The 27,641-nt window shown below is 48.7% G+C and overlaps 1 protein-coding gene across 3 annotated transcripts; it reads right to left on the reverse strand.

Annotated features, from left to right (window-relative positions):
• LOC146699537 (CREB-regulated transcription coactivator 2) lies at positions 1–27,641 on the reverse strand. Of its 3 annotated transcripts, none has more exons than XM_085472509.1 (16): positions 27,418–27,641; positions 18,927–19,028; positions 17,534–17,644; positions 16,458–16,519; positions 15,277–15,345; positions 14,142–14,248; positions 13,791–13,817; positions 13,375–13,454; positions 13,021–13,070; positions 9,413–9,678; positions 7,572–8,047; positions 7,262–7,480; positions 6,993–7,181; positions 4,113–4,184; positions 3,531–3,732; positions 1–3,449 (listed from the first exon to the last, which is right to left on the reverse strand). In XM_085472509.1, exons 1-16 carry the CDS (start codon positions 27,583–27,585, stop codon positions 3,259–3,261), a joined length of 2,391 nt encoding a protein of 796 aa, XP_085328635.1. In that variant the 5' UTR covers positions 27,586–27,641; the 3' UTR covers positions 1–3,258. The 3 variants fall into 3 exon arrangements, with proteins under 3 accessions (XP_085328635.1, XP_085328634.1, XP_085328636.1); XM_085472508.1 differs by having other exon boundaries at positions 6,993–7,184; XM_085472510.1 differs by lacking the exon at positions 15,277–15,345 and having other exon boundaries at positions 6,993–7,184.

Genomic DNA, 27,641 nt, shown 5'->3' on the forward strand with positions numbered 1-27,641 from the left:
TCAGCGTTTCAGTTTCAGCTTTATTTCTTTATTTTCTGTAAAACACGGTGAACCTCCAGCCGCTGCGCTTTAAAAACACCTCTGGGTTCAAAACGTTTTCATATGTACAACACTCAACGTTCCCTGGTTAAGACAATAAAAATCTCAATAGAAACAAACTTTATTATTCAAATATGAAGCAACAGACGCAGAGCGCTCAGCTGTTCTCGTTTTGTTTTTTAACTCTGGAGTCTAAAAAAAACATGAAAAAAAACTATAAACATTAATGACAGAAATTAATATCAATAAAAAATATGAAAAATATGAAATATGGCCTTTAACTGATCCCTAATCCACACACAGGTCAGCAGCGCCCTCCACTGGCAGAGACTGGAACTGCAGGCTTACTCTGCACAGTTATTGCATAACAAGAAAACAGTCTCACACACACGCACACGCGCACACGCACACACGCGCACACACACGCACACATGAATTCTGGGATTTCTTCCTCAGTTTTGAACTTTTTGACCTACTGAACGTCGTATGAAAGGAAAAAACAAACAAAACATTAAACAGGAAGTAAAACACGATTTTGTTCCAGGATCGCCGCACGAAGCTTCTCCGTCCGTTTGATCGAACGCGTTTTGGTTTTATTCTAACAGAAGAAGAAAAAAGAAACGCTGCTGCTGAACACGAAGGCGTCTCCGATTCCACCAAAGAAACTTTTAATAAAATATTTCATATTTTTATTTGTATTCATGGTGTGAACATGATCAAAGCTTCATCTATAAACACTAAAGTCACCTCTGAGCTTTTCTTTAAAAAAATTTTCTGCCTCTGTGACGGCTGACATCCTTATATGGTCATCTGCTCCTCTGCAGGCTTCCAAAAGCTGACCAATCAGGCCTTAGCGTTTGGAGTGAGAGTGGAGGTCAGATTATGCAGAACTTTACAGCCTGGAACAGGAAGTGCTTTTCAAAATGAGTCATTTATTATTGTTAAATGAAAACTAGAAGAAGAAATATTTAAGATTTAACCCTGTGAAACGTGTCCGATTATATTTGTAATATTCTCTCAGATTCAAAAAGTAGAAAAAAGCATTTTAATAAAATTACGGCTTTAATCTCAGAAAATATTCGAGCTTTTTAATCTTTCTGTACCTGCGGTGGTCCTGACACAGGCGCCGCCGCGGCCCGAGGGCGCCGCCGCGCCTCCTCCAGGAGGAGGTGCAAAGATCACACGTCCAGACCCGAGTGCAGCACTTTGACTTCTTGGGATTTTCATGACGTGACCTGATTGGCTGACGCCTGTGATGACGCGAAGTGCGGTGCATTTTTATTGGCTGCTCTACGGCAGCCTGTCAGTGTGAACATATTGGTCAGATCAGGTGGCGATCAATGAGCTGATCAGGTATTGATCGACGGAGCGAAAGCTGACCTCTCGCCTCGGGTCACTGAGACTGAAGGACGAGGTCAATCGATCAATGACTGGAGCGGCTGCTGCTCGTGATGGCCGGGCTGAGGTGGGAGGAGCTTGTCTGCAGGTCCTCAGAGATCAGCTTCATTTCGTTTTTCCCGTCCTCGACTGTGACCTTTATCTTGTGAGCGACCTGCAGGGGGCAGCAGATACACCTGAACCTCCAGTCCCACTGCTCTTCCTCACCTTCGTCACCTCCCGACCTCCTGAAACCAGCAAGGCTGCTCTGAAGCTCCTCCCCCAACACGCTTGCTTTGGACTCAAGGTTTCCCAAAACCTTCCAGGCTGAAACAGGAAGGATTTTGATTGCGTTTTAATCGTTCGGGGTGGTTCCTACGGCAGCCGGTCAGGGCCATGATGGAATATCTTATCTTTAAATACAAAAAACATTTATCCTTTCAGGATTATAAATTCTTTTTTCTAATAAACCTCATCAGGCGGCTTTCATTAACGCGGCTCTAATAATCTATGTGTTTATTTTGGTTATGATGTCGAATTTTCAGATTAAAGCAGCAAACGAGGAAACATTTAAAAATAATTTTCCTCGTAAATGTACGACTTTTATATTTGTTTTTCGCTCCTCGTGAAACTTCCGTAAATTTAAATTCATTCAAACATTTTCAGAATAAAATAAAATCTGTTTAAAACAGAAAGAGAGATTTTGTAGTCGTGCAGCTTCCTGTCAGGCTCCGATTGATCACAATCACATGTGTTGATAACGCGCTCTTACATTTGTTTTAAGGCGGGGCTGGGACTCTGCTGGGACCTCGCCATCCTGGGCGAGCGCATCGAGCTTCGACCTTCAAGCGGTCAGGCAGACGTGCGGGCTGATCTCACAAAGGTGGCGGCGAGCTAAACGCTTTCTTCTTAAATATGATTTTTATATCTGAGTTATTTACAAAAATAAAAACTTTATACTTGAGTTCATAAAAACACACGAGGAGGAGGAAGGCTCGCACTCCTCTTTGAAAAGCATCACTTTGGGTTCAAAGGTCAGCTGACCATCTGCAGGCGGCGGGAATGTGGATGTAACAGACAGACGTAAGCTGGTCAAAGGCGCCGTCGATGCTCCGCCTTCAGATCAGCTGACACTCACACAGAGAAGCCAAAGAGCAAGCAGATCGTGTGATGACACGGGACGCGTCGACTCACAGCGCCGAAGCGGGACATGGTGGGTGTGTCCATTCTTCATGTACAGACTTCGTGCAGCCACGGCAGTTCTCCAGCTGAGGGGCGTGTTCTCCTGACGAGCCTCGGCGGGATAAAACTCGGCAATGCTCAGCTGCTGTAGGTCGACGCTCGTGTCCAGTCAGAGGCAACGTAAAGGTGGGCGGGTCGGAGCATGCTCACACGTCAAAATGAGTTCTGCATAAAAGAGCGGAGCAGCCCGAGCAGAAGCAGCACGCACGGTCAGGGGACAGAAGTCAGAGGACAAAGGTCAGGGGTCATGGCTAAGTTCCTGTTAAAGTAGCTGTCAGAGCAGAAAGTGGCTTCCACACCGCTCTCACGCCTCCGCTCCTGTGGCGTGACGCCATCATGACGGCCGGGTGTGGGCGGGGAGTGGTCAGAAAGCTGCAGCAGGTTTCTGACTTCAAGCAAGCGAGAGCGTTTTCAGTTTAAGTGCCATTGACAGTGAGGCTCCGCCTCCTTCAGTTTATCCCTCCCCCAACACAGATGTCAGCTCCTTCATCGATGAAGGCGCATTCTTCCAAAGCTCGCTCGACAGACCGGCTGTGGGGGAGCGACGGAAGGGTGGAGTCCTCTCCAGGTGCGGGCGCCGTTCCCGGAGCGTCGGCGGCGTCACTTGAGCCGGTCCGAGCGGAAGGAGTCCTCCACGGCCGGGTCGGCCAGCATCAGGTTGCCCTCCAGCATGTCCAGGGACAGCGGGTCCATCCGGAGCTGGTCATCCAGCGAGAAGGAGTCCATCTCAAAGCCGGGGACGTTGGACAGCGCGCTGGCGATCTCTTTGGACAGGCCCGTCGGAGAGTCGCCTGCAGACGGAGGGGGAGGGGTTTAGAGGCGTGCAGGAGAAACAAACAGAAAACACGACGCTTGGCTCGCATCTCGCTGACCTGTGAGGATGATGTTGGGCACGTTATGTCGTCCGTCGCTCCCGCTGAAGTTCTGGTTCTGATTGTTGAGGAGCTGCTGGTCACTGAGGTCCTGCAGGTCTAGCGCCCCCTGGCTGTTGGAGGGGAACTGGTTCTTGTCTGCGCTGCAGCTCAGACCGCTGTGGTTCAGGGACAGCATGTCGGCCTGGGTCTCTGTGGCGAACTGCAACGGGAAGAGAAAGCTGAGGTCACGTGACTCGATAGAGACGCCGCGCAGAACTGAGATGGGCTGTCACGGCGCAGGAGGGTCATCCTCAAAATCATCAAAACCTGAAGAAGCATGAACTTTAACCTCTTTAACCAACCACGCTACAGAATACAGATGAAACTCTACCCTCCACCTGAGCTCCACAGCCAATCATCTGCCTCCATCTCCTTCTGTCCCACCCACCCTCTGCACCTCCTTCTCTTCTCCACCTTCATCCTCCACCCTCCCTCCTCCGCACATGCTCAGACGATCTCAGCCCCTCTTACAAACACCCTGCAGCTATACTGACAACCAATCAGCTCCTTCTATTCAAACATGTGACATCACTCCTTTACCTGCTGCTCAGATCTGCCGGTGAGCTGCAGGCTCAGGTAGGGGTCGTCCAGCAGAGAGCTGAGCAAAGCATCCTGGGAAAAAGACAACAGAAAGACAAAGTGATTAAATCCAGTTTCAGCCGAGGATGTAAAACACGCGCGCAGACACACACTTAAACTAATCTGTTTGGTGTCAGCCTCATGTTGGTCACATGACTCTCAGCGTCCTCACTAGCGTGCTGATGTTTACGCCTTCTGCCTCCTCCAGGACGGCCCGTGTCTGGCGTCTGTCCCGGGAACGCCACTATCTCTCAGCAGTAGGGCTGGGCGATATGGCCTAAAATCCATATCGCGGTATAATTTGAAGCACGTGTGGTAACGATATATATCACGATATATTCTTTTCTTCTGTATAACGTATTTTCCACACTATAAGGACTTAAAATCCTTTAATTTTCTCAAAAATCGAGAGTGTTCCTTATGTATGAATTCTGGTTGTGCTTACTGACCTCGAACCGATTTTGGCTGCAGAAATCTGTTAAAAATGTTTTAGTGCAACTTTGGTAAGCAGCACTGCTTGATGGATGTCAGAGCATTACGGCTGCCGTAGGGAGGAGCTTCACGGAGTAATCTGGGTCCAAAACTCCGTCTGCTTCAGGTCCCAAAGTCAAACAACACAGAGTTAAAAACGGTCTAAATTCTTTCATCTTTAATAAAATCATCAGCGTTGCTGCTTTAGCAGGTGTAACAATTAAGTTTAACATCCAGACATCCATTCGCTTCCGCTTATCCTTTTCAGGGTCGCAGGGGGCGCTGGAGCCTATCCCAGCTGTCATAGGGCGAAAGGCGGGGTACACCCTGGACAGGTCGCCAGTCTGTCACAGGGCTAACACACAGGGACAGACAACCATTCACACTCACTCGCACATTCACACCTAGTGGAAAACAGAATTTATTAAATTTAACGGAGTTAGAAGTTAGCAGGAAGTTAGCTCGCTAGTTTCCACCTAAACATTTCATACCATGTTCTGACTGAGATTTTTGAAACTAATTCAAACGTACAGCTCTGCTGTCACTTCTAACATAAAGACAGAAAACTAAACAGCAGTGGCGTTTGCAGGGTTACTGAAGTTGGGCTACCTGCTATATAATGTTGTGCTACGTGATTGCTAGCGACACAGCTATGTTAGCATAACATTAGCACAGTGAAGCTGGAGGATGAACGCCAACTTTTTTTCCACTCGATAAAAGTTAACGTGAGGGATTCTGGTGGTCAGGGACAAATGCAGTCGCATAGCAGGATGCTGTACACGGGGCAAACTTCAGTCAGGAGCAGTGTTGGGAAGGTTACTTTTAACATGTATTCCACTACAGATTACAGATTACATGCCCCAAAATGTATTCTGTAACATATTCCGTTACATTACTCAATGAGAGTAACGTATTCTGATTACTTTGGATTACTTAATATATTATCATGCTGTTTACAACTACATGAATGTGATTTATTACTATTACTGAAGGTCCGCGGCTCCGAACCATAGTAAAGGGACCTCTGGCTGATACGTCGGGTTCGTGTCGGGCTCGTAGCTGAAAACTAGCTTCACTTTGCTAGCGAGAGACAGAGAGAGGCGTCGAAAGGCTGCTGCAACAGAACTTTATTGTTTCAGAGGAAAACAGGAACACAGTGTACAGTCGAGTCTTAATAGCTTACTTACAACTGGGCTCGTCAGGCTCTCTGTTTGGCTGCAGTGGTTATTATTATATTTACATGCTTCCAGCTCCCGTTTCTGCTCGGTGACAGCTCGTACTTTTCCTTTCTCTCCCTCCCTCGCTCACAGACACATCACGGGTACGGCAGTCCATTCTCCCTGCAGCACGGACTACACTGCCCATGATGCTTTCGACCAAAACAGGCGCAGCTTGATGACATCATCAACATGCGCTATCGTGGTAGAGCGGTATAGTCAAAATCTCTATCGTTGGCCAAATTTATATCGTTTCTATTGTATATCGTTTATATCGCCCACCCCTACTCAGAAGACAAACTTTCAGAGCAGAAATCCTTCGCTGACGCTAAACTACGAGATACGCACTCAGAGCGCCGCTCCTGATTGGCTTATTTGCTTTATAGTAACCACACTCGTGCTGCAGTCACATCCCAGGAGTCACAGCCAGGCGCCTCCGGCATGTTTCACATCCTGGAGGCCGGAGCAGCAACACACTGAGCGAGGAATGGTCTCCTTCACACCCCTTGGCGTTACCTCAAACCAGGTGGAGGTGACTCCTCCCCCTATGACCTGCGCACAGATGAAATTTTGGTGCTTGTTTAACAGCCGTTGCCGTCGAAATACAGACGGAGCGTCCTCCTCCCGGCTGAGAGCCCGCTCCACAGGTCTCCCCAAGTAGAGTGTCATGGGCGTGATGATGGGCGTGGCCTCTAACTGCTCCTCAGAACCAGGAAGTGCAGTTGACCTCGTGAGGTCACAAACTGCTGCAAAAAAATGTCAAGATGGAAACACGTCTGCGTGCTCTGAAAGTGTTCACGGTAACACGTCTTTGATGAAGTCACTGCTGAAGAGTAACCAGCTGATCCAGGTGGGAGGACCTCACCTCTGACCCTGACACAGACGAGTCTCAGGAGTTTATCTGCCGCGTGAACAACGACGACATCATCACGTGGGACACGCCAGCATCCGCCACAAACACGCAGCAAAACCACAACAACTCCGAAATCCACGTCTCAAACAATCAGAACTGCTCGTGCATGGGCGCCGCGACCTGAGCGTCAGCAGAACGAAGCATTACGAAGCATTATGCTGCAGGGACAGCGGCCGGCTCCGCCTACTTTAAGGCGAGTGTATGTGTTTAACTTGAGCGTTGGCGGCAGAGGTCACTCACGTTGTAGATGTCGGCGGGGAGGCTGTGGCCGGCGTGCTGCTGGTGCTGATGGAGGCCGGCTCTCTGCTGCTCCGCTTCCTGTTTGGCGTGGCAGAGTGAGGACGAGGAGGAGGTCTGGACGCACTGCTCCGGCACGCCCTCGCTCTTCACAGGGGGCGCTGCGCTCATCTGCGGTCCCATCAGCCTCTGCTGCTGCGAGGAAACACGGTGGTGAGCGCCAGAGCTAACGGAGGGGAACTTTAGAATCAGGACTGAATTTGGGGACGTACCGCTCCGAAGTGCTGCTGCAGGTGCTGGTTCCGCATGTTCTGCAGGTGGAGCTGCTGCTGGCTGCTGGGCCGTGGCTGCTGGAGGCGGAGCGGCGGCTGGTGGTGGTGCTGAGGCAGCGTCGTTTGCTGCGCGCCGGGCTGGTGCTGGTGGGACTGGCTGAGCGGGTACGGAGGCAGCCGCTGATCCACAGGAAGCCTGCTGGTGTCCAACGGGACGCCCTGCAGAGGGAAGCGGGACGTTAACCCCGGGAAACTCTGTTAAACTGCATCACTTCCTGTTTGTATTGATTTTGAACAGGTGATCGCTTACCTGTGTGATGGAGGACAGGGTGGGTGAGATAGTCGGGGAGAATTGTTTGGAGTGATGCCGCCGTGAGTCGCCGCCCAGCGGCAGGATGAGCGGGGACAGCTGGACGCGGCGGCGCGGCGACGTGCTGAGCTGCGGCGGTGGCTGGCCCTGCCCACTCATCAGTGGCGAGTAGGAGGAGGAGCAGGAGCCAGAGCCGCCCACGCCGCTGCTGTAACCAGGGTTACCGCTGGACGCAGACTGGAGGGAGGAGTTACTGAGAGACGAGTGCAGCGATTGGCTGCTGAGGGAGGATGGCAGCGACGGCGAGGAGCTCAGGGACGACTGCAGCGAGGGGTTGCTGAGCGATGAGTGCAGGGAGGCGGAGCTAAGGGAGTTTGAGAAGGAGTGGCTGCTGAGTGATGACTGGATGTTGGGGTTGCTTAGTGATGACTGCAGGGAGGGGTTACCGAGCGTGCTCTGTAACGATGCCAGGAGTCCTGAAAGACACAAGAACAACAACAACGTTAACACCGAGCACTCAGCTGATCGCACCTCGCCATCTACCAGCTCCGTCCCAGGAGGTCGCAGCAGGTGTAAACATTACCTGCAGTTCCTGTCTGACCTCATTTACAATAAACACGCGTTCCCTCGTCCACCTGGTCCGCAGCCTGTCAGAGCACGGGACAACGATGCAGACGGTAACCTGAGGTCGAGCTCTCAGCCACTTCCTGCCTGAGGTTGCCTCACAGACGACTCAACATTTTCCGACGCCGCTTCCTCCCTCAACAAAAATCCTCCTCTCGGGTTAAATTTAGCGCTCGCCCACGGACTTCCTCTGCCGACTCTGACAGTAGAGCTCAAAAGAAGAGCCGCTCGCTGTCAGAAACGCCGCAGCAGGAAGAGTGGCCTCTGCTGCGGCGACTACACCCTCTGGTTCTCCACCCTAAACTCTCATCCTCCTACGGCAGCTTCAGTCTTCCTGATTCTCCCGGACCTTCGCACGTTTCAGCAGCTAACAGCACGACCTGTCCGACTCGCCGTCGCAGACATTACTCTGAAACACGGGACCACGGACTCACTTCCTGTACCGTGTGTGGTCCCGCCGAGTCACCGCTGTCCCAAACAGCCTCTCGAGAAACAAATGGAGACTCAGATCTTGAGGAAACAGCAGCTGTTCAGCAGAAGTTCCTGATAACTTAGTCTGATACTGGCCGACCGCGGCCGTCCTATTACACGTGGAAGCGAACAGGGGTGTGTCTAAAGGAGGGCGTGGGGTGTACGAGACCCTATCAAGGCTTTTGTAACATTTTTCACATTGAAAGTGAAACAATGTTAAATGTTGTTTATTTAAAAGCTTTTTTTCACAAATCAATACAAACGTACACGAGGCGCTGACCTGAGGGTCGTCAGGCTGGACGCTGAGTTATTATTTATATTAATAAACATCTGCAGCATCATAACGTTGTTCTCAGCAGCACAAAAACTGTTTGAAAAATGTAATCCTAATATAGCGTGAATACAATCGGGGGTTTAGTTTATGTTGTGTGCAGTAAAACATTGCAGTTTTTAAAACCAACCTTTGTTCTGACAGACCTGTTATTATTGCCCATTAATAAGACAAAAGTATTTCTTATCCGATTACTTAATTAATCGATGGAATAGTCAATAGATTACTCGATTACTAAAATAATCGATAGCTGCAGCCCTTTTCTGCTCTCACCTGCACAGATTTCACACCTGTCAATCATTTCACTGCTAACACGACAGACTGAAGTTCAACACATCGCAAAACGTGTGCGGTTACAAAAAGACATTAAACACCTGTAGCCACGCACAAACTCACAGGTCACAGCTTCACTTACCTGGTGGGTGGTGGAAGCTGCCGTTTCCTCCTTGCGCGTTGGCGGCGTTGATCCCCAGCTGGGTGAGGGTGGAGGCCAGGTTTCCCGTGCTGCTGCCACCACTCAAAGAGGACGACCCTGGGAAACCCGGTTCGTCCTGGTCCAGTGGCGTGGGCAGTGGCGAGGGGAAGTGGAGGCTGGAGAGGTCAGGCAGCGAGCCGCCAGTGTTCAGCGCCGAGGGAACACCATGAGCCGGCGTGGACGGCTGCTCCGGGGAAGTGAAGATACTGACAGGAAACAGAACAAGGTCAGAGAGATTCACATCACAGCTCAAGTTCCTGAAGCTTTACCTGTCTCCAGGTAACGGTTAAACCAGGCCATTCTTAACAAATCAGGCTAAAGCATCACTCAGATTGACAGAGTGTGGCTAACAGGAGCGACAGACTAACAGAGATCGGCTAACAGGGGCTACAAACTAACAGAGAACGGCTATGGAGATGGGTTTTTGCTACCCCCCCCCCACCCAAAAAACCCATCTCCATAGAGACTGTGTCAGCTCCCACACAGACAAAAAACAAACTAAAAACCAGCAACAAACAACTTAAACATAAACAATTACAAAGAAAGAACAATAAAGTATCCACATCTGAACCAAAGAGTAAAACAGTGAAATGTGGATTATTAAATATTAGGTCTCTCTCCTCCAAGTCTCTGTTAGTACATGACTTAATAATTGATCAACAAATCGATTTACTCTGCCTTACAGAAACCTGGTTGCAGCAGGATGATTATGTTAGTTTAAATGAATCAACTCCCCCGAGTCATTCTAACTACCAGAAACCTCGAAGCACAGGCCGAGGGGGAGGTGTGGCAGCAAATTTTCACACCAGCCTATTAACTCATTCACTGCCAGCCATTGGCAGTGAATGAGTTAAACCCATTGACTCATTCACTGCAATTGACGGCTATAGACGTCAATGGCAGTGAATGAGTTAATCAACCAAAGACCCAGACAGACTTTTAATTCATTTGAAAGCCTGATGCTTCGCCTCGTCCACCCCAGCTGTGAAACTCAGAAACCAGTCTTACTTGTTATCATCTATCGTCCACCTGGGCCTTACACAGAGTTTCTGTCTGATTTCTCAGACTTTATATCTAATTTAGTTCTGAGCTCAGATAAAATAATTATTGTGGGTGATTTTAACATCCATGTAGATGCTAAAAATGACAGCCTCAACATGGCATTTAATCTGTTATTAGACTCAATTGGTTTCTCTCAAATGTAAAAGAACCCACCCACCACTTTAATCACACTCTAGATCTTGTTTTAACATATGGCATCGAACCTGAACATTTAACAGTGTTTCCTGAAAACCCTCTCCTGTCTGATCATTTCCTGATAACATTTACTTTTACAATAATTGATTACACAGCAGTGGAGAGTAGACTTTATCACAGTAGATGTCTTTCTGAAAGCGCTGTAGTTTAAGAATATAATCCACCCACTGTTATCATCTTCAATGTCCTGTACCAACATAGAGCAGCTATCTGAACGCTACCCCAACAGAGGTCGATTATCTTGTTAATAATTTCAGCTCCTCACTACGTACGACTCTGGATACTGTAGCTCCTGTGAAAAATAAGGTCTCTAATCAGAAGTACCTGACTCCGTGGTATAATTCTCAAACACGTAGCCTAAAGCAGATGACTCGTAATCTGGAGAGGAAATGGCGTGTCACAAATTTAGAGGATCATCATTTAGCCTGGAGAAATAGTTTGCTGCTTTATAAGAAAGCCCTCCGCAAAGCCAGAACATCTTACTATTCATCACTGATTGAAGAAAATAAGAACAACCCCAGGTTTCTCTTCAGCACTGTAGCCAGGCTGACAAACAGTCAGAGCTCTGTTGAGCCAACCATCCCTTTAACGTTAACTAGTAATGACTTCATGAACTTCTTCACAAATAAAATTTTTATCATTAGAGAAAAAATTACCAATAATCATCCCACAGATGTAATATTATCTACAGCTACTCTTAGTACCATTGATGTTAAGTTAGACTCTTTTTCTCTAATTGATCTTTCTGAGTTAACTTCAATAATTTCTTCCTCCAAACCATCAACGTGTCTTTTAGACCCCATTCCTACAAAACTGCTCAAAGAAGTCCTGCCATTAATTAATGCTTCGATCTTAAATATGATCAACCTATCTCTAATGATCGGCTATGTACCACAGGCCTTCAAGCTGGCTGTAGTTAAACCTTTACTCAAAAAGCATCTCTAGACCCAGCAGTCTTAGCTAATTATAGGCCAATCTCCAACCTTCCTTTATATCAAACATCCTTGAAAGAGTAGTTGTCAAACAGCTAACAGATCATCTGCAGAGGTTTATTTGAAGAGTTTCAGTCAGGTTTCAGAGCTCAGCACAGCACAGAAACAGCTTTAGTGAAGGTTACAAATGATCTTCTTATGGCCTCTGACAGTGGACTCATCTCTGTGCTTGTCCTGCTAGACCTCAGTGCAGCGTTCGATACTGTCGACCATAATATCCTATTAGAGCGATTAGAACATGCTGTAGGTATTACAGGTACTGCACTGCAGTGGTTTGTATCATATCTATCTAATAGACTCCAGTTTGTGCATGTAAATGGAGAGTCCTCTTCACACACTGAGGTTAATTATGGAGTTCCACAGGGTTCAGTGCTAGGACCAATTCTGTTTACATACATTATGCATTTATTACTTCCAGGCTGGACGACTGTAATTCATTATTATCAGGAAGTCCTAAAAACGCACTGAAAAGCCTTCAGCTAATCCAAAATACTGCAGCAAGAGTCCTGACAGGGACTAGAAAGAGAGAGCAGATTTCTCCTGTTTTGGCTTCTTGTTAAATCCAGGATTCAAAATCCTGCTCCTCACATACAAGGTCTTAAATAATCAGGCCCCATCTTATCTTAATGACCTTGTAGTACCATATCACCCTATTAGAGCACTTTGCTCTCGCTCTGCAGGCCTACTTGTTGTTCCTAGAGTATTTAAAAGTAGAATGGGAGGCAGAGCCTTCAGTTTTCAGGCCCCTCTTCTGTGGAACCAGCTTCCAGTTTGGATTCAGGAGACAGACACTATCTCTACTTTTAAGATTAGGCTTAAAACTTTCCTTTTTGCTAAAGCATATAGTTAGGGCTGGACCAGGTGACCCTGAATCCTCCCTTAGTTATGCTGCAATAGACGTAGGCTGCCGGGGATTCCCATGATGCACTGAGTTTTTCCTTTCCAGTCACCTTTCTCACTCACTATGTGTTAACAGACCTCTCTGCATTGAATCATATCTGTTATTAACCTCTGTCTCTCTTCCACAGCAGGTCTTTATCCTGTCTTCCTTCTCTCACCCCAACCAATCACAGCAGGTGGCCCCGCCCCTCCCTGAGCCTGGTTCTGTCGGAGGTTTCTTCCTGTTAAAAGGGAGTTTTTCCTTCCCACTGTCGCCAAAGTGCTGCTCATAGGGGGTCATATGATTGTTGGGTTTTTCTCTGTATCTATAAAGCACCTTGAGGCGACTTTTGTTGTGATTTGGCGCCATATAAATAAAATTGAATTGAATTGAATTAACAGAAGCTTTTTGGGACTTACTTGATGCCGGGAACTTCGCAGGACTTCGGCCGGGATGACAACAACGGCAGCTGGGAAAGAAAAATCCAGAATAACAGAAATGACTCAGAAGCATCAAACACAAAATCACTCAGTAAACTTTAGAACAAGCTAAAAACACAAAACTTAAAATGTCAACATGTTTCTAAAACGGACCCTGCAGCAGCTGTGTCAGGATGATAATGAGATTTTGACTCATTTAACTTCCATAAACTAGTGAGAAATGTCCTTCGCATACTCTCAGGACATTTATGGAGATTGGAGGGAGAAATGAATATAAATGTGAATATTTAATGTAAGGGTGAAACAGGCAGATGGTGTTTCTGTGGGTTTTACCTTCTTGGTGTCCCAGGGTTTCATCAGCTTCCCCTCGTCCAACACGTTCTCCTCGATGGGAGGGACAGGATATGGAAACACTGAGGGACATAAAACACCGTGACTCACACATGGAGAGGAGGGCTGTGACGCTTTAATGTGAAAAGCTCAAGGAGGGAAAAGCTGGCGTCCTTCATGCATTTGTCATTGTTGTACAAACATACAGCACAAGATTATCCTGCTAGCTGCACTCTCCTTTGTAACTATGTTGCATCCTTCTCATGTTTGCCCTGTACAGTCTCTTATTGGTCTTTACTTTTGTAAAGATGCTCATCTGCCCGACAACAAACAATATTCCTGTTATATTGACATCCACAGTCATTCATCAGTGAGAGGAAGTTTGACCTTTGGACGTAGGATAAATGTGCGTTACTCACTTCTTCTGCCCTCTCCGTCGCTCTGACCTGCAGCATCACACACACACACACACACACACACACACACACACACACACACACACACACACACACACACACACACACACACACACACAGTGGTGATTACAAACATACTGAATCACTGAAACGTGTCCGCTCAGGTCGTCGCCGTTACAATCAAAGCTGGATTTAAATGTTTTCCTGTAATTATTGAAAAAGGATAATCCTGCTGAACAGTTTCACTTTAACTTTCCAACATGTTTGAAGCTTCGCGCCCTGAACACGGACCGTCTTCCAAGTCTCTGATAACACACACCTGTGCTGGCGTCTGTTCGGTTCGGTTTCACTCACCGCCGATTCTGGCGTTCTGGAGGGCGAGCGTGGGTCCGCCAGTGCTGAACGGGTCTCCTGAGGGCGGGTTCATCACACTGGTGTGGAGCGCTGAGTCGGAGTTCGTCCTGAAGGGCGAGAGACACCGACAGAGAGTTAAAGGGGGAGAGGAGCAAAGGCTTGGAGGAGGTGAAGGTTAGCGAGGGTGAAACAAAGAGATGAGACGCCAAAGAAACGCTCTTTCGAACTACGGAGAGACAAAAATGCCAAAATGAAAAGAAGCGACTCAAAAATAAATGAATTTGTCTTTAAAAACCAACAAAACATGAAAAAAATAAAACGCAGACATTTACTTTTCTGTTTTATCTGTTTATGTTTTCACTGATGCTCAGCTGTTAGTCATGTCAGAGTGTAAAAACATAGTAATAACAACAATGATTACTTTGGTCTTTTCTCCTGCACAGTGCTGATTAATCATTAACTAATAATCATTAGCATGTATCGCGACTCTCCTCGCGACCCGACGTTTGGATGTTTTCTTTCAGGTTTTAATATTCGTCCTGGACGAGCAGCTAAACTCCGACGCCGTCAGTTTTCTGTGTTTTACTGCTCACTCATCGACCTTTGACCTTTCACTCTGATTTGCTGCCTTGGAGTAAACACCTGACCTTCAGGATCATCTGCAGATCGAGTTCCAGATGTTTCCACGGGGGTGAAGGTCATGTGATCTCTCGTCTTCCTGCATTTGTGCTACTGTATGTAAATGAAGGCGGAGTCATTCTGATCCATTTACTTGGGCCTGATGTTTAACCGACACTCACAGGAAGTAAAAACGTCTAACAGGCAATAAGAGGAAATATTGGAGTGTTTAATGTGATTTTGGCACTTCTGGCTCCCCACAGGAGGCTCGCTCTGACTGCAAACAGCTGCACAACATGACCTCTGACCTGTGACAGCAGCTGCTGCACCCGAGGTCAGAGGTTTTCACGAGCAGCAGCTCGGGCCGAGCGATGAAGGAAGGAAGAAAGCTTCAAAGTCTGAAGCATCGAAAAGATCTAATTCTTCTAAAAGTCCACTCTGAAGGTTACAGCTGCAGGAAGGAAGAAGAGGAGGAAGTGAAGGTAGGAGGAGGAAGAGGAGGACGAGGAGGGTTCACCTGTTGAGTGCAGTGGTGGGGAGACGAAACAACTGGCTTTTATCTCCGGGGAAGTTTCCAGACCAATTCCTTTATGATCGACAAAAACAAAGTTATTTTGGTCTGACGAGCAGGAAGCAGCGACGAAAAGTCAAAGGGTGACGAAGAGGAGCAGAGGGAGGAGGCTCAGAGACAAACAAGCCAAGCAGAGAGGGAGGCTCCGCGGCCTCGAGCTGCCGGGTCCTGCTGTACGGTGGCCCTGAGCTGCCAAACAAACCCGAGCGGTTGAATTCTGTTCATTTGTTTGTGACGGCAGGATGAAGGTCGAGCTTCTCCCACTTTTCATGTGTCGTGGTTTTCACTCCCTGTGGGGGCGTTCGCGTGGAGGATTTCAGGTCCCGCGGCTCCTTCAGTCCTCGTAACGCTCCGCCTGCGGCGGGGAGGGGTCAGCTCAGCTGGAGGCTTGCTGGACGCGATCTGAGCTGATGTTTCTGCACATCGTGACATTTAACCGCCCCGCCCCCTTCCTGCTTTGTTGTGGTTTTTTCTGAGTGCGTTATCGCCACCGTAGTTTGTGCTCAGACCCCCAACCTGACCACGCCACCGTGCTCCTACAAAGGAGGTGGAGCGAGCGCAGGCAGACCTGAAACCAGTCAGTGGCAGAAACCTGCGGGGGCGGAGCTTCATAGGACACCTGGAGTTCGGAAGCCGGCCTCCCTCTGAAGGAAACGCAGAAAGAAGGCAGGAAGCAGCGGAAGAAGCCAAGAAGAAAGAGCCAAAGATTCCAGAAGAAGAAGAAGAGCAGGAGGAACACAGGCTGGAATCGGCTCCTCTCGGTCAACGCGAGGACCACGGGACCCTCTGAAGCCTCAGAGTCACCTCGCAGTCACTGCAGCGGGGAGGCGAGTCTTCCTCGAGCGCTGCGGGAGCACGGGTTAAACGCCCGTCACAATCACAGAACATCTGTGTACAGATGTTATTCACGGGTCAGACTGCAGCAGAGTGTCTCCTTCACAGCCTGAGGCGGAGCTTCATCTCCTCCGGTTTCTGATCTCAGAGGAGCGTCGAGGCTTTACTGCAGCGACGCTGAGGCTTCAGGAGGGAACAGCAAGCAGGAGCGAAACCAAAGAAACAGACCTGCCGACAGACACACGGACACACACACAGCGGGGAGAGCAGGGGGCGGGGTTAACAGACAGCACCTTCTCCAGCTGGGGTCGGGTGGCGGCGACAGGTAGGCGGGGCTGTACGGGGAGCTGTCCATCTGAGGAAGCAGCAGGTTAAGGAAAGCACAGAGCTTCATCAGTTTCAGTATCAGGAGGAGCTAAACGAGCTTCAGATGGCGCCGACACCACGCTGACCTGTAGAAACTCACCTGTGTCGCTTCTCGGGGGCTAAATCAGCTCATCGGGTTTGAATGACCCCGCCCTGTTAGAACACGTTAACCCCGACAGACCGATGTCATTTTTTTCTTTAAACTTATTGTTAACTTATTTCTGATTCATCATCGGGGTTTCTGCAGGACGCGAGCGGAAGAGGATGAACTCTGAACTCTCGCCCTCACAGGGAACGCTCAGTGCAGTCTGAAGAACTCAGAGCTTCACCACAACTTCTTACTCAAACCAAGGTCAAAGGTCGCACTTCTGTCAGATGGGAGGAGCTTCAAGTGTGGAGACGAGCGTGCCTGCACGACTTGTTTTTCTGAGCAGCTTTTTCACTGCTGCTGTGACACAAACTCAACGTGATCACTCGGAGTTTCTTAGATAAAAGTTCCTCGCAGTGGCTCTCAGCATCAGCCCCGCCCCCTCGCCCCATCGACGCAGAGGACGACTGAGAAAGAGCGCGACAAAAACGACCCGTCCAATAAAGCATTGACATCTGTGAGCTCGCCGCCCGACGCCTTTCCTGCACTTCCTGTCTCCTTCTGTTATCCTAAAAGCTGAAACACTGGCTTCATGACGCATCACTGCGACCACAGAGGAGAAGGAGTGCACCACCGCTGGATTTTACCGCCACGCCAAAATCTCTAAACGCTCACTGTCAGCTGACGCGCCATCCTCCATCACCACGAACACACACACACTGATTTATTCCACACTCCATCCTGGAGCTGCTGCTGCAGATTTTTGGTCATCCGCTGCTGAAAATAGTTCCCAGCAATCAAAGTGCAGCTGAGAGGTTTCACAGTCTTTACAGGAAGTAAACAGACAGACAGGAAGTCGGGAGCACAGGAACAATCTGGAATAAGACAGGGAGCCTCGCGTAAACTGAAGGATACTTTGCGATATGGTCGGACCGGCGAGACGAAGCGGCGGTCCCGCTGCACTCGCTCCACCAGCCCGTGATGCCGCGTCGCCCGACTGGACTCCAGAGTGGACGGGAAGGAGCCCTGAGGAGGGGGGGGGGGGGACAGAGAGGGGAGGAATGAGAGGAGAGGACAGAGTCAGCATCATTTCCACACCTGTAAATACTGAGGAAACAGGAAGCCTCACACACTTCAAAATAAAAGCCCATAATAATGTGACCTGGTCAGGATTACTCTGCTCAGTATTTGTAATCTCAGATATTTACTCAGAGAATTCGTTCACTGACACATGTTGTGGTTATTGAAACAGCATTTTTGTCTGATCTTCGAGTATAATTCAAATAAACTGAACAAAGATGAGGCGGTGAGGTCAGCCTGTAGGGACCAACGGCTGTTTGTAAAGTGAAGCTCGTGTCCCGGGGCAACCGCGGTCCCAGAGTTCCCCGCACGACCCCAGGGGAGAACTGGAGAGCCCCGAACAGACGAGACCTTCCTAGATCAGAGGATCAGCAGCTGCAGGAGGGCGTTAACAAGCCACACAACAGAGACCCCGTTGGATCAGGGGGTGGAGCTTCTGCAGGCTACCTGTGTGTGTTTGGGTCGCTCTGATGCAGACAGATCCTTTAATGTGGGATCAGCCATCTGCATCAGACCCACAGGAGGAAACTCAAACACCTGAGAGACGTTCTGTCCACGCTCAGCTCCACTGCAGCAGAGTAGGAGGAGCCACGAACAGCGCCATTACAGACCGAGTGTGATGGAAACACTGATGAGTCAGAGATGATGAGCGGGCTCGGCTTTCTAACTCCTGCTGCCCACATCTGATTGGAGCTCACAGCAGAGACCCGGTGCCTGATTGACTCCAGAATAAAGGAGAGAAAACACTGAGCCAATCGTCTTCCTCGTCACAAAAGAATCAGTAAACACTGACGCTGAAGGCAGAGCGCCGTTTCCTCACATTTCTTTTTTCAGGAAGGACAAAAAAGCATTAAAAATATACACGAGGAGAGTAAAGAGATACGATCAGGACCAAAGATTCAAACCAAAAGAGAAACTAAGCGGATGAGAGGCGACGACAGAGACCGTCTGTGGCTTTGATCACATCTGCCGCACGCAAACCACCGAAAGCATCAGACCGCCTTAAATGTTCTGCAGGAGCCCCACAGGGCTCCATCCTCAGCCCACCTTTATTTCCACCTTATTACTCCAATACTCAAACGTAGGCAGTAACGTTTACACAAAACAGGCGTCTTTATCACGTCAGCAGAGATCGAGCGATACTCTGACGCTCGCTGTCCTGCACCTACGACATAAGAAAAGAAACAGGAAGTGACATCAGGGTGAAAGTGCAGTAGCAGTCGATTACCTGGAAGTCCTGAGGGGTCCTGCCGATCTGGTTCACGTTTGGTAATGAGCCGCCATAGTACGGCCCCTGATTCCTGGCAAGGCGGAGCTTCTGGGCCTGGAGCTGTGAAAAAAAAACACCGTCACTCAGATCAAATACATGAGACGACCACAACCTCGGCGAGCCGCAACTCACCGACCGTGCTTCCCCATACAGACTCGTTACCTGAGCAGGTAACCAGGTGATCACTTCACCTGGTTACCTGCTCACTTCAGTGATGTCGTCAAAGGTTGCGTTTAATGCTTTGGTGCTGTGGTGACGCGAGGGCAGCAGGCGGAGGGGTGGATGTGGGAAGAAGAGCAGCGCTGATGGTGTTACAGATAAGAGTGAAAAAAAGCCCTGCTTTCTTCTCATCGTCTACACCACGTTCACCTCCGCCTGACTCCGCCTTCACCTCCGCACAAGTCGCTCAGCCTGCACAGAAAAACGCCGCTTCCTCGCACCGGTCTCCGCCACAGATTTGGGATTATTGATGACATCACTGTTTACGTCATAAAAGCATCCAAATACAAAGATGGTGGCCCCACTGAGGGCGCCGTGGTTACCTTACACCCAAGTCTCTGAAGCAGAATTATGAAGAGAACAATCTTTGTAGACCTGCAAATACCAGTGCATAAATGAGAAGCAAGGGGGCGGAGCCAGAGCATGCTCAGGCTCAATCCTCTGCCATACGGAACTCGTTCAACCTTCTGACCACGCCCCTTCAGGCTCCAGGTCCAGCTCTGATTGGATGATCACCAAAGAGGAGCGCAGCGGCAACTTCCTGTTTAATCTTCGCTTTAAACAAACCCGAGGGACGGATCTGTCCGTCAGAGGAACAGATTTAAGTCATTCGCCATCTGCGCGGCTCAAATGCATCAAACCAACGACGAAGCCGCGGCGCGTTAACGTCTGAGCTCTCAGGTTCGCCCCGGCTCCAGGAACCGGGGACCAAGCTGGACGTCAGGTTAAAGCAGCGGAGCGCAGACGCCGTTTCTTCTTTACTTTCTTTATTTATTTATTTGTCACATGTAGTTATAGCTAGTACAACATACAGTGAAATGTTTTTCCTGGCTAAAAAATACTCCCCCCGACTGTGAGAAACATACTAGAAAAAACTTTTACCTAAACTAAGAGACAGGAAAAACTATAAAAATATACATATTTACACAAGTACAAATGTATATAATATGATAAGATAAGATAAGGTTCAGGAAAGAAGAAAGTAAAGTGCGAATTATGTACTATGTGTGAGATTGTCCAGCATATTATCCGGTTTGCGTTTTTGGTTGAGGAGTCTCACTGTTTGTGGGTAGAAACTCCTCCTGAACCTTTCTGTTCTTGTTTTCAGGCTACAGAGGCGTTTCCCTGACCTCAGCAGCCTGAACAGTTTATGGGCGGGATGGCTGGAGTCCCTAGTGATCCTGATGGCCCGGGATCTGCACCTTTCAGCGTAGATGTCCTGCAGTGCTGGTAGAGATGTTCCCATAGTGCGTTCAGCTGTGCGCACAACCCTCTGCAGGGCTTTCTGTTGCTGTACTGTGCAGTTCCCGTACCACACCATGATGTTGTTGCACAAAATGCTCTCAATGACACCAGTGTAGAATCTCCTCTGTATATTCTTGGAGATCTTAAACCTCTTTAGACGCCTCAGGTGATAGAGGCGCTGTCTGCCTTTACTAATAAGGAATTCCGTATGTGTGCTCCAAGTGAGGTCCTCGTTGATGTGAACACCGAGGTATTTCCTTATCTGAAGTGAAGTGACGGCGCCAGTTTAACTGAAGAGCAGCTTAAGATGTGAGGAGACGGCGCAGAGTTCTGCTCTGACGGTTTCAGGTTGTGTCGGGTTCACGTCACGTCCACGTATTCCTGAAGCGTTCCTGGAAACGGTGAGGAGGAGGAGGAGCCAGACACAGCACCTCCTCCTCTTTAACATCAGCTCCTCCTCCATGACACGTAACATAACCACGCTCAACTTCGTCCACAAACGCCGTTTAATTCAGGCCGAGCGGCGCAAACGAGCGGCCATTACATCCACGCATCAGGCTGCAGTTTATGGTCACGCTCGCCAACACGGGGGTCAGAACAAAGAAACAGGTACACGCGTCTGCATCCCAGAATACTACGGACAATGTGCAGATGTACTGATCAACACATCTGTACAGCGATATAAACATCTGTAGACATAACTGCTGCCACCTTTTATTCGACCTCATCTGTATATAAGCTGCTCTGCACAGTAAAGTCAAATGAAGTCAGAACAGCGGCTCAAACGCTCCATTATCCACATGAAAGATCCAACTTGTGCTAAAAAGCTTATGCCTAATATGATGGCCTCAGGTTTTATTTTGAAAGTTTCTAGCCCGGCCCTTTCCTGTCTGCTGAGTGTAGCGGGTCGCGGTTGGGCTCTGGAGGGTCCCACAGACCAGAGCCAGGACCGCGAGCGGCACAACGTCGAGGAGGAGGAGGCCTCTGCAGAGGAAGCTGATGATGTCATTCCAAAGACCTGCACAGAAACCACCAGCAGCTCGGAGCGCTCGCACGGCGCCATCAGCGCCTGCTGTGACGCCACGAGGCTGTCATCTGTTCCCCACTTCTAAACTTACTCATCACAACAAACAATTTCCTTTTTTGTCCGTGAAGTTTGGGGAATTCAGAGACATCAGCCACGAACCACACATCTGTTCCCGCCTTAGGACTCTGCCCGCCGCTGCCATCATCTCCATCGTGAGAAGGGGCAGGCCTCTGAAAATAAACTCAGACTTCCTGTGCCGAGCACAGAGCTCAGCTGGAAGAACACAAACTGGACTGAAACGCTTTCCCTCCATAATGAGATGACCTCCCTCACAAAGACATCGCCCAGCTCTAGCTCCACCCACAGTGTCTCCTCAGGCTGTGAAGGACCTCCTCGCTGCCCGAGACGTCGTCTCTGCCGAGGCTGATGAGGATCACAACCCGTGTCCATCGCTTCAGGCTGCAGGCGCCGTACACGCTGCGGTATACATCAGCGCAGAGACGGCGTGACCAGCGTGAGCTCGTCTGTCTGCCTCTCAGTCAGGACAAAACGTCAGGAGGCCACGCCCACAAAAACGACCTTTAGCAACACCCAAACAAAAGCCCCTGTTCGTGCGACTATTTTCTCGTCATGCTGTCACAGGATGAGAGTTTCATGTTCAGAAATGCAACTTTTTAACGAACTAAAGCCGATTTCCTGTAATTCTGAACCCAAAATTTGGAAAACCGCTAATGTTATAATTAAAGATGGCTCCCCGTCGCTAATGAGGCAGTGTAATCACAGCAAACCGTTAGCTCAGAAATATTCCATCCATGTGTTTGTGGACGCCTGAGCTAACTCCAACATGGACCCGTTTTATTTTGTAAGAATCCTCCTCTATGCCGACAACGCCGTCCTGTGTCCACGTGACGCTCCACCTGCAGTGCGAGGACGTCCCACTCAGACTGCTGATAAGGTTTATGATCTGAAAAACCCACGGGGGTGGGGGTGGGGGGTTTATCCTTACTTCTTCATCTGCACTGCCACAGATCTACATTCATTTGAAGAGTACATCCTGCTCTAATTTTAACGCTTGAAAGCCGACATCCTTCCTGTGAGAGCGTGACGGTGATTTACTGCACATGCGATCACCTCCTCGCAGCCCTGAGTCAGTGACCCGTACACGTTTCCTTACAAACTGACTCATCGCTGAATTCTTTGGGAGTCGTTTGGTTACAGCTTCAAATGGCTGATTTTCAACAAGCCCTGAGTTTGGCCATTTTTCCTACTTCAGATATGGAAGACTTTGCAGAAACAGAGTCATATGGACGGCGATCAAAAAGCAGAGGGGCCGTTCCTCTTCAGAGGCTGCTGGGAACGTCTATGTAGCCTGCTGTCCTTTGGAGGCGTCGCCCTCTGAAGCCCTGAAAGCAGCGAACTCGCCAAACCGGAGACATCTTCGGGAACATCTCCGTGCTGTGGCTTCAGTTCATTAAACACCTGAAACACGCTCAGAGCTACAAACTCAGGTCTAAGGGGGGAAACCTGAATGTCCATCACCTGCTCTCAGATCAGATAAGCTCAGCCTCGTTTCCTCTCGCAAGAACGTCAAACTGCCGACGAGCTGCAATCTAAAGAAGAAAAACCACGCTACGTGTTGTGGCCTGCAGACACAGGAAGGTATTGGCCCTGCACGAAAGGTGTTCTTACCTGGCCTCGTTCAGAAAGAAAAGCAGTGAAGTGAAACAGGAGGCACAGCATGTCAGACGGCAGGTTTACCCACCTCTAAACAACCAACACCAGCACCGCTGACCCGCAGAGAGCGAGCACCAAACACTATTCATGTTCAGGTAGAGCTGGGCGATATGAGATTTTTTCATATCACGATATGTTCTTTTCATTTCAGGCGATAACGATATCTATCACGATATCAGCCAAATAACTATATTTGTAAGATTTAAATGTGCCGTTGCTCACAAGTAAAATGTGAAATAATCAGCAGCTTGTTTTTAAATATTTATTTCCCATAATAAGTTCAACAGGGTAGATGTACTTAAGGAACATGAGACTTTTTCAGATAAATAAAGGCAAATATTGCAAACTACACAAAAGGCAGCCGCTAAAGCGTTTAAGTTTCAAAATAGAACAAACGAAACAGACTAAACTGTCAATTCCACTTAGAAACAAAATATTAATTCTAAAAATAAATCTTAGTTTGTTTTACAGAAGAACAGACAAAACTGACTAACTTTTGTCAGTATCAAATAAACTGAGAACTAAAAGGAAATTCTCAATCTCTCCTTGTTGTATAGCTGAGCTTTTCAAACAGTTTTAACAGTTACTTTAGTCTGACAAAAGCCGAATGACGAATTAGCGCTTCCAGTCAGAGACTGAGGCTACGTCCACACGTACACGGGTATTTTTGAAAACGGAGATTTTCCGTTTTCGTTTTAAAAAATAATCCCGTCCACACATAAAGGCAGAAATGAAGGAAAACGCTGCTATGAACATGCCAAAGCAGCAGGTGGCGCTAGATTCCTAACCGTGCAGAAATGTTGGCCAATCAGAAGTCTAGAAGCCTCGGTGGGAAAAAGTAAACAAAGCTGGGGCATAGAAGCAGAACCGAGTCGTATGTGTGGAGGGACAGTAACTGTGTGTATATGTAAGCATTTAAACACTGCAGAGAGTAGAATTAACAGTATTGTAGAAATTCATTCACCGAAACAATAACGTGGCGCACAGTGTGACGCATGCACCAGTTTATTGTATTTCCAGACTTGCTTTCGGCACAATTTACAGTGCACGCTACTCTGTTTTTTGTCAGACTTGAAATAGCCGAAATACCTTCACACTACGGAACTTCTATGGCTCTTCCGTTCGACAATCTCTCCGGCGTTGGAACCATCATCTGTTTTCTCTTCGGTCACGCTCGGTTGATTTTTCTAGTCGGCACACTCATTTCCTCCATTACCCGCTGGCTGCTTCCCAAACAAACACACGTGCGGTTTGGCACTTGTGCTGCACGTAACAGGTCACGCGACGTGACGCTGCGGCTGTGATTGGTTCGGCTCTGCGCTACTTAATTTGGATTGGCTGACCTTTTTTTTTTTTTTTTTTTAAAGAGGACAAGAGCGGCGAGGTCTATCGCGATAGCTTAATTTCTCTATCGAGTAAAAGTTATATCGCGATACATATCGTTATCGTTCTATCGCCCAGCTCTATGTTCAGGGTTGGATTATTCTGCATTCATTCATGTCACAGGCAGAAAAACGATTCACAGCACCAGTCTCACTGAAACCCGTCCATCCTTACAGAGGAGCTCAAGAGGAGCAACTAGCTGCTGCCCACTGATTGACTCAGCAGCAGGTGTGAGCACCTGTGTAAAAGCAGAAGTGTTGCAGCACTCAGGTGTGCTAACAGGATGCCACAATCTTCCCAGGAGTGAACATCCCAACACATTCATCCTGAAAAACCCACAGATCTCAGACTCCACAGGCCTCATTTAGAAGGTTAAAGGTCACGACAGCCAGCTGAGGTTTGTAAAGCCGCAGCAGACTTCAGCAACAGACGAGAGTAAAGTGCACAGCAGCAAACGGCTCGCTGTGAGCGCCGTGGAGGAGGGATGACGATCCGAGTGGACCGTGAACTCCCCGTACATCAGAGTATTCCAGAGTCAGAGTGAGGCCATGTGTCCCGCAGCTGAAGCTCGGACCAATCGGCAGGACGCTGAAGCGAGCGCAGACGGAGCTGCTGCAGCGGTCCAGAGTGCAGAGCTCAGAGAGCTGTGCATAAACGAATGGAGCAAACTTCAGCAACGCTGTGAAGAAGAGTGGAGTCAAACTCCTCCTCAGAGATCTGACAGGCTGATAAAGTCACACAGGAACTGTCACTGCTGAGGGAGGATCAACGAGCTGCTGAATCATGGGGTGGACTCCGTTTGTCTCACACTGCAGAGGGTCCAGTGAGATCCTCCTCCTTCACATGACTGTATGAGTTCAGAGAGAGCTCGATCATGTCCTCGGGTTAAACTCCTGGATCTGCTACAGACCTGCAGCTTTCTACCCGACGTGTGACTGAGCAGCTCTGACACCAGTCACCTGTCAGTGAGGTCAAGCCAATAATGATGCGGATCATGAAACCAGAGGGTCAGACCATCAAACCTCAGGATATTTTCTGTTTTATCACGCTTTCACAAACCCTGGAGGACAAAATCTTTACACAAGACCTAAACAATCAGTCCGGATCCACATGCCTGACTAAATCCATCTGAGCTACACAGAACCAGCACAGAACCAGGGCCTTTCTCAGGACCAACTCGACCCCACAAGGAAACTAAACAGCACCTCATAATGATAAGAAGCTGCAGCTGCTGGTCCTGGACCTGCTCTGTGCAGCATCTGCTGCAGGTTCTGGTCAGAGTGACCCTCCAGAACCAAACCAGGACCATCAGCAGGAGCTGCAATTCAACAGAGAGGGGAAGAAGACTGTCTGACCTGCAGCAGCGTCCAGAGCAACTCACAGCTTCCAGACAGGAAGAACAGAGCAGCTGAACGTTCAGAATAAGAGTATAAAGATGCCTCCACAGCCCACCACGTTCATAAACAGTGAGCTTTTCTCATTCACTCGTGTATGAAATAAACACGTTTATGAAAGACGTGACTGGATGTCAGCCTGAAGCATTCGTGTTTCTGTTCAGCCGTCGGGCCCACGGCTCTTTGGTTTGAGTCCAGGAGAAGCTGTGGCCTACCGTGGTCCATACGCAAGTCCCACCACTCAGCAGCCACCTTCAGGCATCTCCTGAACTACCTTTAATTTTGTGGTCTATGTGCATTCACTGTCACATCTGATGTGAAACTAAAATGAATAAAGGTTTACTTTGAAGCATTTATTTCAAAATAAAGGTTTGCTGACTTTGACCCAAAATAAGTATTGAAGGATGAACTTTTACCACTGTGTGATTATTTCAGTACCATTTCTGTGTGTTCTAATAAAATTACACAAACGCACCTAAAAACTCCAAACCCCACGGCAGCATCACGGGCTGGACTCACAGAACAAAAACACCAGCTTCAGAAACACACACCTTTAAACTTGTAAAAAATTTTCAGAAATGACCTCAAACCATCAAAAATAAACTGACAGCCAGACTCCCACATTTTCCCACGACAGTAAACACACCAGCAGAGACCACCTGCCTCCACACTCCGACCCTCTCACCTGCTTCACACCTGAGGGCGTGTTTCAGATCACAGTGACACCCACACATCACCAATGACAAGGTGACGTTAACACATCCGAACCAATCGCCCACCCTGACATTAAAACGGCGCCGCCAGGCCAGAGTCCGTGTAAAGTATGCACGATTTAAGGTAATCTTTCCCGGGCAGGGTGGACAAAGATAAAATCACCACGTCAGATCTGTAAAACGCACATATTTGTTCCACAAGTCAAAGAAACAAATCAAAAATAAAATCACACTATTTTCCTTAGGAGGCACAAAACGCGAGTAATGGGAGCTTCATCTACATGAAAGCAAAGCCTGTCAATGGCTGACATTAACGCCGAAGTTGCCAAAGGGATGAAATAAACACCCCGAATTAATTAAGTCGAAGGTGTTGGATATGTGTGTGTGACGTGAGGTGACGTCGCGTTAAAATATCCGGTTTTTGGCCGGAGTTCTGCGGGGCACTGCGAGGCTGACAGCGACGTTCACGTAACATAGTAAACAAGACAAGTTAGCCGCGTTAGCTTCGAGCGCTAACGATGTATCGGAAATGAAGAGCAGTGCGTCCCGGAGAGACAAACACCCAACAAAACCCACACACTGCGTCCCCACGAGGTGATTGCCGCTAAAACAGCGCCAAATCTCAGCAAAGCGCCGCGCAGAGACACCGCACAGCGCTTATCCGGAGCCCGACGAGCCCGGACAAGGCCTCGCTTCCTCCGGCAGCTCTCCTCCTGCCGCCGCCTCTCACTCACCCTGGTCGAAGTGATGTCCATCATGACCTCCTGGAAGGCGGCCGTCTCCTCGGCCTGCCGCTGGGTGTGCAGTGCTATCTTCTCGCTGAACTTTCGCGGGTTGGACGCCCCGGAGCCGGCGCCCGAGGCGGGCCCGGGTCCACAGCCGCCTGAGCCCGTCGCAGACATCTTCACCGAGCGGACGGGACGAGCTGACGTAGTGGAACGATTTCAGAGAGGGGCGG

This window comes from Copadichromis virginalis, linkage group LG11 (assembly GCF_057382275.1).
Source record: "Copadichromis virginalis isolate Kocher_CV1m ecotype Utaka linkage group LG11, C_Virginalis_male_GT1.1, whole genome shotgun sequence".
NCBI classification, from domain to species: Eukaryota; Metazoa; Chordata; class Actinopteri; order Cichliformes; family Cichlidae; genus Copadichromis; species Copadichromis virginalis.

Coding starts and splice junctions, on each gene's coding strand:
- LOC146699537 (XM_085472508.1), bottom strand. CDS start 27,585: ATGTCTGCGACGGGCTCAGGCGGCTGTGGACCCGGGCCCGCCTCGGGC. Junction 8,048..9,412: donor CAGCTTCCACCACCCACCAG/GTAAGTGAAGCT, acceptor TGTGTCTTTCAG/GACTCCTGGCATCGTTACAG. Junction 3,450..3,530: donor GCCCAACATCATCCTCACAG/GTCAGCGAGATG, acceptor CTCCGTCTGCAG/GCGACTCTCCGACGGGCCTG.